The sequence below is a fragment of the Corvus brachyrhynchos genome, unplaced genomic scaffold, assembly GCF_000691975.1.
Source record: "Corvus brachyrhynchos isolate BGI_N302 unplaced genomic scaffold, ASM69197v1 scaffold279, whole genome shotgun sequence".
In the NCBI taxonomy this organism is placed as follows: Eukaryota; Metazoa; Chordata; class Aves; order Passeriformes; family Corvidae; genus Corvus; species Corvus brachyrhynchos.
The window spans coordinates 5,950,865-5,965,832 of record NW_008246060.1 but is presented as its reverse complement, the minus strand read 5'-3'; the positions used below and the strand labels follow the sequence as shown (position 1 = coordinate 5,965,832).

At 38.8% G+C, this 14,968-nt stretch overlaps 1 protein-coding gene and 1 long non-coding RNA gene across 10 annotated transcripts in view; one reads left to right on the top strand and one right to left on the bottom strand.

Moving 5' to 3' along the window:
* Window positions 1-6: 6 nt before the first annotated feature.
* Window positions 7-9,000, top strand: LOC108449647. The gene is made up of 2 exons (XR_001865906.1): window positions 7-5,931; window positions 8,787-9,000. It is a non-coding gene; the product is annotated as an uncharacterized LOC108449647 (long non-coding RNA).
* A 1,982-nt stretch (window positions 9,001-10,982) lies between these two features.
* LDB3 (LIM domain binding 3) overlaps window positions 10,983-14,968 on the bottom strand; it is a 108,293-nt gene continuing 104,307 nt past the window's right edge. For 8 of the 9 annotated variants that reach the window (XM_017746392.1, XM_017746393.1, XM_017746394.1 and 5 more), the window contains 2 exons: window positions 14,848-14,963; window positions 10,984-13,653 (listed from right to left, as the gene is read on the bottom strand). In XM_017746392.1, the coding sequence (XP_017601881.1) occupies window positions 13,564-13,653; window positions 14,848-14,963 (206 nt within the window). In that variant the 3' untranslated portion in view covers window positions 10,984-13,563. Of the gene's footprint in view, window positions 13,654-14,847; window positions 14,964-14,968 lie in introns of all 9 variants that reach the window. The other variant, XM_017746390.1, reaches the window with a different exon arrangement.

Below are 14,968 nucleotides of genomic sequence, written 5' to 3'. Positions count from 1 at the left end.
GGCCTGCTTTTCCTCCCCAGTAGCCCCTCCGCGGGCGGGAGCGCGGGCCGCAGCCCGGGCCAGCGTGTCGCTGGGCGCCCGGGCCCGGGCGTTATCCTGCCCCGCCGCCCAGCAGCGCTTTCCCCGTGAAGAAGCTCCTCTAGGAAAGGGCAGGAAGGTGTGAGGGCAAAAAGTGGCCAAGCCGGTATCATGGAAGCACTGCTAGCCTTGAAGAGGGTCGAGAAAAGCAGCTGCGGGTGCATTTGGCTGCAGGGCCGGGAAGCTCCGTCCAGGTGCTGGTGGGGTTGGTGCCGTGGAAAGCGGACCTGCTGCCAGGATTCACAGAGCAGGTGGGGTGGAGGATTGCCGGAGCGGCTGTGATGGGAGTTGTAGGGGGCTGCGTGTGCGCTGGGGAGGGCGGCGAGCAGGCAATGGTGGCAGCAGCGTAGGGAAACATGAGGGACTCACATGGGCCTTTCAGCTTCGTGGAAAAATAGTTCTGGGAAAGCTGACGTTGCAGTGCCGCAGGAGGGATAGAGTTCCATTGCAAAGGACAGCATTGTTTGTTTGCTTTTTCCATTTCCTGTATCTAAATAAATATGCCCAGTTAGTTAGATTGGAATACATTATAACTTCTACAATGAGCTGCTCTGCTTGCTGATAAGGATGCTGAAGGCCATGATTTGCATTGTATTTTGAAGCTCCTTATCATTAGGACAAATTGGAAAAGTAATAATTTGTCTGTCTGTCTTCAAGTGAGGTCTCCCAGCAGCAGTGCAGAAGGAGCTCCAGTGACAGTGTCATGTGCCGGGGAGGCTGCACGGCTCCCACCTGGGCTGCTGATTTTAATCCTTCACTCAACCATGTGACAGCAGTTGTGCTGCTGATGTGCTCTTGCCTTTCACCTGTCCTGTCACTTGGTTACTCTGCATCAAGAACTTGCCACGCAAAGCCAGCTACAGGGGGAAATGAAGATCACTTGGATCGTACAGACCTACTCAGTTTCCCTTTGCTGCACACCAAAACACTCTCTAGGCCTTCAGGACACACCAGTAATTGCTGGTGTGGAGATGCCTGCCCAGATAAACTGTTTCTAGAGAATAACCAGTTGGGAAGCAATCTGGCTTATTGGTGCCAAATAGCCACATGTGCCTGTATTGCGGGAAACATGGGCTTGCTTATTTTGTTGACCTCTCCACAGTGTAGCTCCATTTTTGCATGGTAATATCAGATAGGACTTGTAAATGTTGTGTACTCCACTCCAGAGTTGTCACCTCTGAATGTGAGGGCACTGCATTCTGCCTCACATGTGTTTTACCCACAGATTGTTAGATGAGTGCTTAACTTGTGTACTATCCTACATAGCAAAACAAAAGAGGAAGTATAACTTCAAACCTATCACCTTCACAGACTCCTTTAAAATGCAGGCAGGTAAAGGCACACCTAATAATTGTATGTGGCCAGATACTGTGGTGATAGGCATTTAAAAATGCAGGTCTTGTCTTACTAGACTTTTACAAAATTTTTTCCGATCACCATCATCCAGAAAAATCTGTCGGTGTCCAAAACAAAGCCAGCCTGCAAGAAAGACAAAATCACAGCTTCCATGCCAAGCAATACAGAACTCCTATGCTTATGTTTATAATTTCAAAGGAAAATATGAGTCTGCTGTTCTTCCACTCTATGTACTATCAGATTATAGCAGCAGAATAGACACTCAATATGGAAGAAGAATGCAACATGCATGTGTGTGCTCCCAACCAGAACCAAAGCTGTTAGTGCTAGCATCTCTTCAGTAATAATGTGTGCTAATACAGCCCAGTACTTGTCAGATGTTAGATGCTGATTTCAATCCAGGATGCATGAATTTAGCAACAGCCACTAGCCTTGAAATGTAGTTAACCCTTTTTGTGAAATGGATCAACTCTTTTCATCCAGTTCTTGGTGTGGTAACTTTACACATTGCAGAAATTGCTGTCTCAGCCAGTACTTTTCAAGGCACTTGGGCACTGAAGATACCCACAAGTGGCAGTCCCTGTTGGGTCAGGAACAGTGTTGCTGAGGATGAGTTTGTATTGCTATGGCAAGTAATGCCCATCTCTGCATTATTGAGTGCTGTTAACTCCTTGTCTTAATCACAAAATAAAGTCTGCAAAAGCAAACTACATTATAATAATATTTGGGCTGCAGGAGACCAAACTGCATCCTAATCCAGAATGATGAATCACAACCACCTTAGAAAGTATTTAGATTGTGATGGATGTCTGATGAAACATCCCATAGAAAATACTGAGGTCTTTCAAAACAGTGCAGTACTTATGTTTCCAATATCTCTACCAGGATAGGTAGAGGAACCTTTTTAAACCAGAAAATGAACACTTTAGGTGATGGGCTCTCAGAAGGGCACAGGGTTCCAGCAAGCTAGTTAGCAGCAGCAATCTTACCTGGTGAGGATTTTAGGAATCTGCAAGAACTCAGACACACCAGGTTTTGGTAACACAAAGTATTTGTTTTGTTAATTGAGCAGCACTCAAAAAACACTGAAGTCTGAAAATAAACATACCTTCATTTGACATTTGGCCAAGATGAGATGTGGAAGTCTAACATGAGATATAGAAGAAGCACTTCAAAACTGACTGTCATGATAAAGAGAACTGTATTTAAAAAAAAAAAAAAATTGGATAGTCTTCCAGCTGCTTTCATTGTTATTTCCTCTCCAGGAATTTCTTATTAATTCTTGGAATCACTAGGGAACTACAAACTTGAATATCAAAAGAACAAAGAGGTATATATAGGGAGAAAGTCAGCCATGTGATAGGACTTCATCTTTGTAGATCATCCTTCCCTTCAGTCTCTGGAATTCATGTCTTAAATCTGTGGTCCAAATATATTTTTGAAAACTGTTTGCAATTAGATGAGTATTTCTCTGTTACTGTTACTAAAATAAATATTCCATGCTGCATATTAAAAGAATATTGCCCTTCAGCCAGGGACACAATTATTTCACTTAATATGACATGAATTTGGCTTTGTCTCTTTTTCAGAATTATTTTACTTGAAAGCATATTCTTTTGATTAAAAATTTATTCAGCTGTTTGTTACTTACAAAAAGTCATGGATTTTATTAAGTTCTTTAAATGTAAGCAAAATTAATTCAATAAGGGAGAGTAAAATCTGTGAATAAAGATGTTTTCTAAAAATTTATGCTAGTGGAGCAGTGGTAGTAAAGAGGCAAGCCCTGCTCAACCTCAAGTCCAACCAGCGTGGTGTGGAACTGAGTCCAGGGCAGCACTGGAGAGCACTGTGGCAATAATCCAAGGAATGACAGTTCAATGTGCAGAGCATGGGCACAAGGAAACAGGAAAAGTTTCCCACAGCTCAAGCACTTGGTGTGTTTTGGGGTTACTTGGGCTTCTGCAGGGGATTCTTCCTCAGCCTTGTGCAGGTGGCCGTGGAGGAAGGAGGGCAGAATGGCTGTACCTGTCCCCATCAGCTGCTGCAGGGTGGGAGCTGATTCCTCACTGAGCTGTGCAGGAGGAACTGACTCCACTGGTGTGGCAAAGGGCTGCAGTGATGGGAGCACTTTGCTCTGGGAGACACCTTCCCAGTCAAGGACCAAACTTCCTGCTGCTTTTTCTGTTTCTCCTTCCTGTGCCTAGTTGAGCTGTACGATTTTGTTTTTATGGATTCCCATGTACAAAACCCTTGTTGCAGTCTTCTCACCACGTTGTAATAAACCCTGAGATAACTCTCCTTCTAAATACAAAGAAACATTTCAGATTACTTTGTTTTTCTTAAAGCCAGAGCATTAAAAGCCTTAGCAAAGCAAAAGGAAAATATTTGTAGGCTCAGCAGACGCTTCACTGGGGTGCCTCACTCATATCAGTTTGTTTGGAGAATTAGTAATATGTTCTCCCCTAGATGCATGCACATAAAATCCCAAAAGTCTTCATTTGCTCAGAGGAGATTAAGTATTTAGCGTTAGAGTGTAGTGCTGATTTTAAAATTTATGTTCTGAATTATCAGTCAGTGGTGCTAAATGATCTACAAAAAAGTTTAATTAATACTTAGAGAGAAGCTAAATGTTTGTGTTCCTCCACCTTTTTTTTACACGAGGTATCTGTTAGTTTCTTTTACAAGTTTGAATAATCCTTAGATCCAAACCCACACTGTATTAACAGTTCCTCTGTTAAGCCTGATGCTCAGGCTTTGTCCTGAAACTGGAGCACTGTTGAAAGCGGAAATGTTTTTAAAACCTGCTGTTACACAAGGCGAATTCTTTTCAGTACAGAAAATTTCTGTCTTGGTGTGTATAACAGCTTTGTCCTCATGAGGCTTGGATTCAAGTGGATGTGTTTCAGGCAGCTGTAGGAGTGGGTGCTGTAGAGATTTACAAAGATGGACATTTATGAGACTGAAAATACTCTGTTCTTCCAAGCTGGTTAGAATGAAACAGATCTGAATCCTATACAAAAAAATGAATGAAATAATTTAATCACTTTATTATTTTTTCTCAGTCCAAACCTTTAAACATGACTACATTGCTATTAAATAAGAGCAAATGCAGCAAAATAGTCTCATTCACCTCTTTTTTCATATTCTAGTGAAACCAAGATAATATAGGTCTACAGAATAATAAAAGGATATACTTGTGTATCAGTCCCAGCAGTCAGCTAAAATGTCTGAAAATATATAATGAAGTTAAAGGCATAGCAATGAAGCTTTTCTCTCATAGTCTGTAAGATACTTGAATATTAACTGAAACTGTAACTTGAACAAGGTGAACTCATACAGGTAAAAGCAAATCCCGAAAAATAGTCTGTAACTCCCTTTGCTTCCACTGAGAAATTGGCCTGTGTCTGCAAATCTCCTCATTTGGCAGCTACACCTAATAAACTCTCACTGGCATCAGCAAAAAATTACCTGATTAGGGATGCAGGATTGGATCTAAGATAATAGCATATTAAAAAGCCACTATGGATTCAAAAGCTGCTAATAGAAATTAAATCCCTGAGAATATAAAATGTTCCAAGCAGTTGAACAGTTTGCATTGTACATACTCAGAATGCTAAACAATAGCAGCTATTGCATGTGTGACCATCAGGAAACACAGCTGTGCTTCTTTGTGTTACAATTAATTACTTCCGTTGTATATAAAATTGAAAGTATTGGTTCTCTGGGGCGGAAAAAGGATATCCTGATACACTGCTCCTATTTCCTTACCAAGGCCTATTACTGAATGTTTCACCATTAATTCACTTACAACGAATTACCCTGCAAGGAATAAAGGAAGGGTAGATTGGGTGGTTAATTGTTATGCTAAAAGCTACTTTTTCTTTGCATTTTCACCCTCCTATATTTTACCCTCATTTTACTACTTTTGCGTATGCCCTCTTTGATAGCAATTGTTCACTTTTAAGTAGTTGTACTTAATAATGAAGGTATAAAATAAACATTTACTTAACTGTCTTTTTACTTAAAGATTGTTCTATTAATATTTTTTAAAGTTACAAGATCAGAGAAAGCACAATCTTTCTCACTGTGCTTTAAAGAAATGAACAAACTCATCTCAGCTGAAGTATTTGTGGCCAGGTTCTCTGAAGCTGGCACAGAGAGATGTAATTTATACCTTCCTGTGCCAGTGAATTTCCCTAAGCTGGATGGGAATGAGGATTCTTACCCAGAGTTAGGGAGGAGTAGTAACAGCCCTCTGTTATGCTTTTTTTCTTTTTTTTTGGTGAGAATTGCACAGGGGCAAGAATTGTTTGCAGTTGTACTAAATAGGCAAATATGGACCCTAAGGATACACACTACCCCCAAACTTTAATATCTACTTTTTACTAACACTGACTGTTTCTTTTTAAAGAACTTCTAAACAGAGAGCAGCTTCTGAGACTGCTTAGGGAGTCAATGAAGTCTCCAACAACCACCAGCCATGTAAGTCTATAAAAGGTGGGTAATGTGTTATGTATTTGTCCCTGAGAATTTAATCTCTCAGGAAGTGTCTCCTGTCCTAGAAGTCTGACAGTCTTAGCACCAGCAGACTGCTTCCAATCTGTTACAGGATGTCTAACACAAAGCTGAGTAAGTTACATGTGGAAAACATGGGAGTCCTTCAACGTGAAAACAAGTAAATTTTGCCAAATGACCTGAAATCTTTGCAAGTTTGAATTCAGACTGGTGTCACAGTGCAGTAACAGAGGAATGGCAGCTCAGAAGGGCTCCCATTCCAGAAACTGCAGTACATAGTACTAAATCACCATCCACAAAACAGCCCTGTTGTCCTTTTGCTGCAGCACCTAGCACTGGGAATACAATCTCAAAGGCAAACTGTGCTCTGTCATTATTTTATAACCACACAGTTTAGATTCAGGTATGCTCTATTTGAGGCCACAGCTAGAACCAGAATCCCTGGCTAGCACTTCAGATTTCTTGCAAGGACTTTTTGGCCAGAGGTAGATGCTGTGTAGTGTACATGCAATAAAGCAGAAACTTTCAATTAGTGTCATCTATATTGTGTATCCACAATAAATCTCAGGAAGTCTGGTATTTGCAGGATGCAGTGGGCTGAATACAGTCACATGAACAGCACAGCCCACTGTCACCTTTTACCCCACAGCTTACAGGCCTGTGTAAGGAACAGGAATTAATGTGCATTAATCACAGGGAAATTTACAATATCCTTGGAGTCAGTACAGGGAAAAATGTGCAGGAAGAAAAATAAAGTCTGTGAAGGAATGTGCAGGGGACAGCAGAAGAATATTTGGTTGTGAAAGAAAAATACCTGGTCTTTGTTTATAATGCACAAATAAAAATTTTATTCCTGAATCCCTGTTTTTTATATGAAGCCATATTTTTTGAAAGTGTGCCCTTTTTTCTGCTCCTACATCTCCTATGCCATCAGAATTGTGGAGTTGTTACTTCATAAAGCACAAATACCTAACAGATAACAAAAGCCAGGTCTCAAGGTACACTCAGATTAATGGATTATTCTTAACCTATATATAGTAAATGGACTATATGACAACAATTTAGGCTCAAATAGTGCAGGTATGAAACACGTCCACCTAAAGGAAATCAGAATCTCAGTTCTGAGTGTTTTAATCCACATACATGTCCCATACATGCATGCATGCAGGAATTCCTGCATTAGTCAACATGAAGATTTCTTTAAATGAAACTAAACCTCGATCCCAACATTATTTTCCAGTCTACATGTGATTAGATCTTAAAATAATTTAAGCACTGTAAATCATTCTTTTGTTTTGAAATGAGATCTTTAATTATGGCTATAGATATTTATTAAACTTCCTAAAAATCCAAAACATCCTCTTTAATACACCATGAGAATAAATCTAGAAGAACAGCAAGTTTTCTGGCTTTAGTGTAGCAGGCAGCATTCATTCCACAAGCACTGGAAGAACCATCACCTTCATTCAATTCAAGGTTGTATTTTTATCTATATCTTCTAATAAAAATAAATCTCAACTCTTTTTTCAGTAACACTATGCACAGTAAAACTAAGTGGAAGCAGAAGAATTTCCGTAACATCTTTGTCATTAATGAAAATAATCTAATTTCTGAAGTAGTAAGATTAGAAAATACTTTTGTAGTAGAGGCAGATTTATTAATGATACTTTATGCATACTAATTTATTATTCTCTAACAGTTAAAATCTGGAAACTTTTAAAGGAAAAATGTTTTGTTCAAAAGTTTAGCTTTGTTAAAAAAAAAATCCCTTCTTATCTTTATTACAGAGAAAATTCTTGTGACTCAGCCTGACAGTCCTTATTAGTACAATACACGTTTCTTACTGTTTTCTTTTGATGTAATCTTCCTAAGAGAAGGAGGAACTGTATTTTAACAGCTATCCAAGGGCATATTTCATAGACATACAGAATTTATGCCTGAATATAGTCTGAATCTCATCCATAACACTGGTTTGCATGGCAGAACAAAGCATTTCATTGTGTATTCAATAATGGGTTCAGTAATCTTATTCACACATTCCTTCCTTTCTTAATCAACAGAAACTGGCTGAATTCAAGATGCACAATTGGGGTGGGAGGGGGAAACAATGCCAAAGCCTGTACTTTTGAAATCACCATTTTCTTCAGAGCAATAATCTCTCTTTAAGAATCTCTGGTAAGAATCCCTTAATGCAGCACTTGTCAAACTATTTTGCACCATGTCCTTTAGTAATGAACTTTGCTCTATTCACTTTTTCCACCCTGTCAGCTGGCACGGTGCTGTGCTTATGCCTCTATTGCTCCCAGTTCCAACAACTGAACTCTCCAGGGATCACAGTGCACAGTTTAGGAAGCACTGTCTTGTGCAAAGGTTAAAGGTCAGAACAGACAATCTGAAAAACAGCAATTTTGATCGGACAAAATACTGTGTAAATACTGGGCATTCTTTTCAATTGTATTTCCTTATGCAAATTGTAAACGGAAATTAGGGCTGTAAAATAAAATCAGAAGTGCACAAAGTTGTGATTCCTGATGCTATACTTTGTAATGGCATCTAAATCCAAGTCTATCCATTTATCATCTAATTTCTTAATTATGTGTAATATACTTAGTTGTATCTCTAAAAAGCCTGCATTCCTGAGAGGTGTGCAACAGGAATGTATGAAATGGCTGTTTTATAAAACACACTGTTACATGAAGTCATCCCTTCATTTGTACATATTTCTTGGCACTAGAGCTCAATGAAGATGTTTAAAACATTTTGTGTATTTTAAATAACTTCTGCTAAGAAATGGAAGAACACCTACCTGAACTTACGCAGTCAAACTTTGTTTGCAGATGCATCCATGTAACTGAAGACAGGATCTACCCACTCCTTACAAAGTTACTATAAACAGTATTTGTTGACAATAAGGTCTGGGACTATACAGGTCTTGCTAAGTTACAACACGTACTGTTAGCAGACTGAATGTTTTAAGCATACTAATATTTGTTTAAAACAGCACTTTTTGGTCAATAAAATATTCAAGACTGATATACAATAAAGTTGAAACCAATGCTTTCAAATTTTATTTTCAAGTCTGAAGTAGAGAGTACAAGCTTGTGTATGCTTTCTTACTGATATTACATGGCTGAAATCTGTCAGCTGTTCACATGCCATATTAATAAATATACCCAGATCATAAAGCTTTAACTGTATTTGCACATTGCTTTTATTACTAGACTGTTTTATTCATGTTGGCAGAGATAATCCATGCAAGGTAATTACATCTCATAAACCACACGACATTCTGTTCTGAAATAACTAGGAACTTAGGAAAAAATATCTATCTAAAAGCAAGGGCACTTGTGGCATCAAGTCAACATGTCAAAATATTTTAAAACCTAGACTTCTAATATATGATCACTGCAGGCAATAAATCACTCAGTTTCAAATTCTGATGTTTATAAATACTAAACAAATTAATATCCACTACCAGGAGACGAGTATTGCAAACAAACATTAGTGTGTCCAGCATTAGACACTAATGAATGTGTTCAGTGCTGTGGACATCCACATTATTTAAACATAAATACAAGTAATCTTTAGCAGAACATTTCACCCAAAGTACTGACCACTGAAGGACCAATAGAAAAGTATTTTTCCTTGTTTTGAATTGATTTTAGAAATCTGTAATGTGTGAATCCAATACAGTAAAAACTAATAAAAAGAAGTTCTAAGGCTGTTTTTTCTGCCCACATAATAAAAGTGGCCTTCTTTGGAAACATTTAATTTACCCTGCTCTGCAAAAAGAACACCAAAAGAGAGAAAAGCATTAAAATAGCTTCTGAATCCTCCGACTGAAAAGTTACTGAACACTTTTTAGTTATATAAAATACAGATCTTTTTAATTGATCATTCAGAGGTACAGTATCTTTGTTTTATTGGGTAAAACCTCACATTAATTAGAATGAAAAGAAATACTCAGAAGAACTTAGGATTTATCCCAGGTATCTATTAAAAGACATAAAACATGATCAAGTACACATTTTTCATCTTGCATATTTTTGTACAACACTATTTTCAGTGATAGTTAAAAGGCCGTATCTTGAATTTTAGAGATATATATTATTATATATATTTTACCCTCTCCATATCACAAAGGTGACATGTATCAGAAGAGTATCAGCAGTTATGTGATATTCTACCCTTGTGAAAGTTAAAATGCTACATTATTATTCACAAATTTCTGGTTCAGATATGTGCAAAAATTGTATCTTAATAGAGATATCAAGGGCGGGTACGTGGATTCCCTATTTTTGGACCACATTATGAAGCAGCACAAGTCATAACAGGAAATTTTTATTACATGATAATCCTCAGGGTATCTCTGTTCTTCATTCAGAGATACCACTGTACCTCATATAGTGATATGTAAACTAGCTTTAATCTCACTTGCTCAGACACCAGCTGGAGTCAGGGCATGTGCTACAGTGCAGATTCTCTGCCCAAGGAAATTTTCAGGACTCTCTCAAGCCAGTACAGCTCCCACTGAAGTCTGTGCTGCTGCATTTTCACTGTTGCCACCCTGCAAGCCAGCTCAGCTCTGCTTATGTACATTGCATTCCCTTTCCTGCAGTCCAGACTTCGAATTTAACAGATTGGATCCTTGCTCGCCCCTTCTGTACGTATTCAAACCATCTCTCTGGGCTATTTGGAACTACTTGTACCCTAATTTCTTACTTCAAGCCCTTTCCCTGACTGTAGTGAGTCCTCCTGGCTGCCCCACCCCAGCTGACATGCCAGCTTGGTGAAACTGGCCTTACCTGGCTATTCCCCCCCTCCAACCCCAGCCTCAGGAAGGGCTTCCCATCTCCTCAGTGCCTCACCTTCTCCCACTCAACCAGAGGCCTGCAGAGCCCCTACATTCTGGCTGCCAAAGGTGCTCTCCCTTCTCTGATCCCAGCCTCCCCTCCCCTCCCCACTCCATGCCAATAACTCCAGGCTGGTCTCCAGAGGCCTGCAGAGCCCCTACATTCTGGCTGCCAAAGGTGCTCTCCCTTCTCTGATCCCAGCCTCCCCTCCCCACTCCATGCCAATAACTCCAGGCTGATCTGGGCCACTTCAGCTGCCAGTCTGAGATTCCCAGGGAACCTGAGGGAGTTCAGTCCCAGCCATGCTGCCTGCCAGCAGCTTTTCACAGACTGTACTCCCTAAGCTGCAGCCCAGCATCTCTGGCCAGATCCTAAAAAGATTTATCCTTCATACTGCCAGCGAAGAGGAAGCTTATAGGGACATTGAGGGGGAAGGTGGAGGGGAGAATGAGACACACACATAGAAACACATGCAGATCAGAGGTGAAAGACCTCATGAAATTCTCCTGAGGCATCCATCACAAGCCCTTCCTGTGAAGCCTGACTCCCTGTTCTGATGTTGCAGTCAGAGGCCAGTCCCAGTCAGCGGCCAACACACAAATCTGCCTAAAGGAAATCTTCAATGCAGTCTCAGTATACAGTATGCTGATGTGAAATCTCTCAAATAACAGATAATAATAAACAGCATTTTGTTGAATGGCACTGAAAAATGAAAAGGAAATGCAGAATTTTCTCACTGTTGTGAATATGTATTTAAGGAAGTCAAATATGAGTGTAAAAAAATATTTAACTTCCATAATTACGATTTATTCTTCTGGGGAACATTATGAGCCACATCTTTGGATTTTGTAATCTATGGAACCATATTCACACCAGCCCAGCACCAACTGAAAACAGAAAATTTGCTTGCTTATAGAAAAAAAAAAAAGGCTTTGCATATAATGCACTAGTGTTTTAGAATAATTCATGCATACAAAAATCTGACCCTGTAGCAAGGCAGAGCAGATCACTGCTAAGATCAGTGAAAACTAACATACCTACTCAATAAATACAGGTCATACATGTCAAAACTGCCACAGGCAGTTCAGGTTGTTATTTCTGTCCAAGATGCAGACTGCCTGCAGCTAACTTAACTCTTATATTAGAACTCCAAATTTCATTTATTCCTACCCCAAGCTTTGGATAGTTTTTCATCCCTTAAAAGACACACCAATTACCATGAAACGGGCATTACCCATGGGAGGGAAATGACAGACAATGTTATGTAATTTTTTGCTACTCAAAACACAAGGTAAATAGGTGCAGATGGCACCAGCATGTGGCCCACAGAAAGCATCCTCAGCCTCAGAAGTACTAATTAAAAACTGTCAGTACTGCAAGCTGTCAGCGCACACATTGTAATTCTCACTTAAATGAGTTAATAAAGCTCGAATGGTGATCAGACTTTCCATCTTAACTCCATCAGACAGAACTGCTGTCTCCAATAGAAAAGTCACTGATATTCAAACATTCAAAAGTATTATCAGTACTACAAGTATTGCTAGTTTCTATAGAGTTCTATAAATAACTGTTTGAACAACTTGAAAGTTGTTCTCAAGCTATTAGGAGAGATGCCTTTATGGTTGTTAGAAAAGATGGTTATCCTAATTGTTGGAACATAGCTGCTGTTTTCCAATGGCAAAAACTGCTACAATTCATGATGTGTTGCATTTAAACAAAGGAAAGGAATAAAGAGTATGTGCCTGCTGCCTTATGAATATTTAAGCAACATTCATTTACTGTAGGAAAAAAAATGCCTTTTTCCTAATTATGTGGGATAGAGTAGGGAATTTTTGCAGGCTAGCTCCCAAACCTAGTTGTGCTAGATGAATGTGTTTCTCTTGTGTTCGCCAGCCTGAAGATCCAGATGGAGGTTCCTACCTCCCTCTGATATCAGTGGGAATTAGAAACCACAGCAAGTTTGAATCTATTTTTTTCCATGGGAGGAAAGGAAAACTGGTTTTGAATTAAAAGCTGGCCTTTCCAGCCAGCTCTATTCCATTCAGTGTAAGAGCAATTCGGAGAAAGCCAGCTGTCCTTTTCCATTATGATTTGAAAGTGAATTATTTACTGTGCACATAGAAGCCAAGTGCACTAGCAAGGCTGACCCAACCATTTTATTTTCAAACTGTTATGGATTGTCACCTAGGCTTCCCAGCTACATATGGATTCAAGGCAGACTTGCTATTTGGAAAGAATCTAAAATATCTGATGCTATGAGGTAGCACCACAACATAATGGAATAGCACTCACTTTTCCTAGAGGAAGCCCTAATCTATTTATTTCCCTTTGAAAGCCTTTGGTTCTACAGATGACTGTACATATGGCACTTACTCATTCTTGCTGTGAAAGAAAATGACTTAGTACAGAGTTTTCCAGTTGTTTTTAAACACCAGTGTGTGGTCTAAGCAGTAAATCTGCTGTGGGTAGTTAACTTAAAACTATATTTGCACATTACTTTTTATATTAAGGTTTTAGTTAATTTCAATATTTCCCCCAACTGTTGCTCTAATAATGGACTAGTTCATTAGTTCATTCAGTAGACTTTTGTATGAACTTTGCAATAAGCACGTTCTGCATTTACAAAAGAGGATAAAGTTAAACTTCAGAAGTACCAACTTCCAGCTTTTACCAAGAGAAATGCTAGCCATGGTTATCAACTTTATGATTGCCCAGTTAGTCATCTGTTTTACCCCAGCATTACTGACTACCAACACTTCTTTTAAACATTGATGGCATGGGCATGCTTCTTGCACAGTGGCTTATCCTTCTTGGAATAGAATGGCTGACCTTCCAAATTCACGTGGCATACCTAAAATTAATAATAAATACAATCAGGAAGAATTAAGGAAAAACAAAAGGGAGAAAGATGTGGTTATCAATTTCAACTGTATTGCTCTTCTACCCATGCATTTCTTTGATAGTCTTTAGGAGTCATGTATGGATTTGCACTTGATTTAACCCACTGAAAGAAATAAAGTTAGGTCCTTCAAAAGACCCCCGCTGTGAGAATTGCATATTAACAACATATAATAAAACTATCACTTCCACAGAAAACTGGGTAGCTAAGGCAAATTAACAAGCACAAAAGAATATTAAATATTCAGAGAAAGTGTCTTTATAAGTGATCAATATTTATAAGTGATTAAGAGCTGTTAGCTTGTGAAGGAAACTCCCTTAGTGTTTCTTTGTATGTTAGAATTTCCAAAAGACCTCAGTTTTCACAAGACACTTTTTTGTAAAGCTAGTTTAGCTTCAGATATTTATAAACATTTCTATACTTTCAACTATTCTACCTAAATTTTAGACTTAAACAAACATTAGAAATTGTCACTGTCAGTTTGGTGTGACCAACATACTGTTTTTAGCTAATTAGAGATTCTAGGTATTATTACCTTAGGAATAATATGTTGCAGAGCTGCTCAGTGGTATTAGAACCAGATGAAAGTACTGTTTATCATATGGATTTTTCTGCTTTGCGTGCAGAGTGTGGGAATATGGCCACACTCTAGAGCTGTGTGCACACCACAGATTGAAGAGTTTGACCAACTTCTATGCTAATTACTATTCATGCTCTCTAAACAGACTTCTTTTTGCAAGTTTCAACAAGCATTCAGCATGGAAATCCAAACTTCACTGCTTTGTAAGTAAGATTATGGTTATACTATTCAGTATGGTGTTAATTTATTTTCAGTCTTGCTCTATCTTTATTTGGCAAACACTGGAAAGAATAACAGCAGTAGTGGTTTGTACTGCTGTATGTACTATCTAAAACTAGATGTTTTATTAGAAAACACTCAGGATGGTCAAATTTCATAATTCTAGTAAAAGTTTACGGTGGAGAAGAAAGATTACTCCCATCCTTCTCCAAATGCAAGTAAAAAATGAAATTCCATCCCTCTGCATCCTTAAGCATATGTTAGTTATTCCTGCTTTCAGGTTTTCTGATGTTACCACACAATTTAGGAGTATAAAGGAGTGAGATAGTATTTGATGTAGAACCTACAGCACAAATGAAGCAGGTGTCATGCCAAGTGTGTCCAAGAGCTTCAATGAATTTATCTCCAGCTTCAACAGGATAATCACAGCCATGACATTTTGTGCTGAACAAAGCAATATAATCTAAA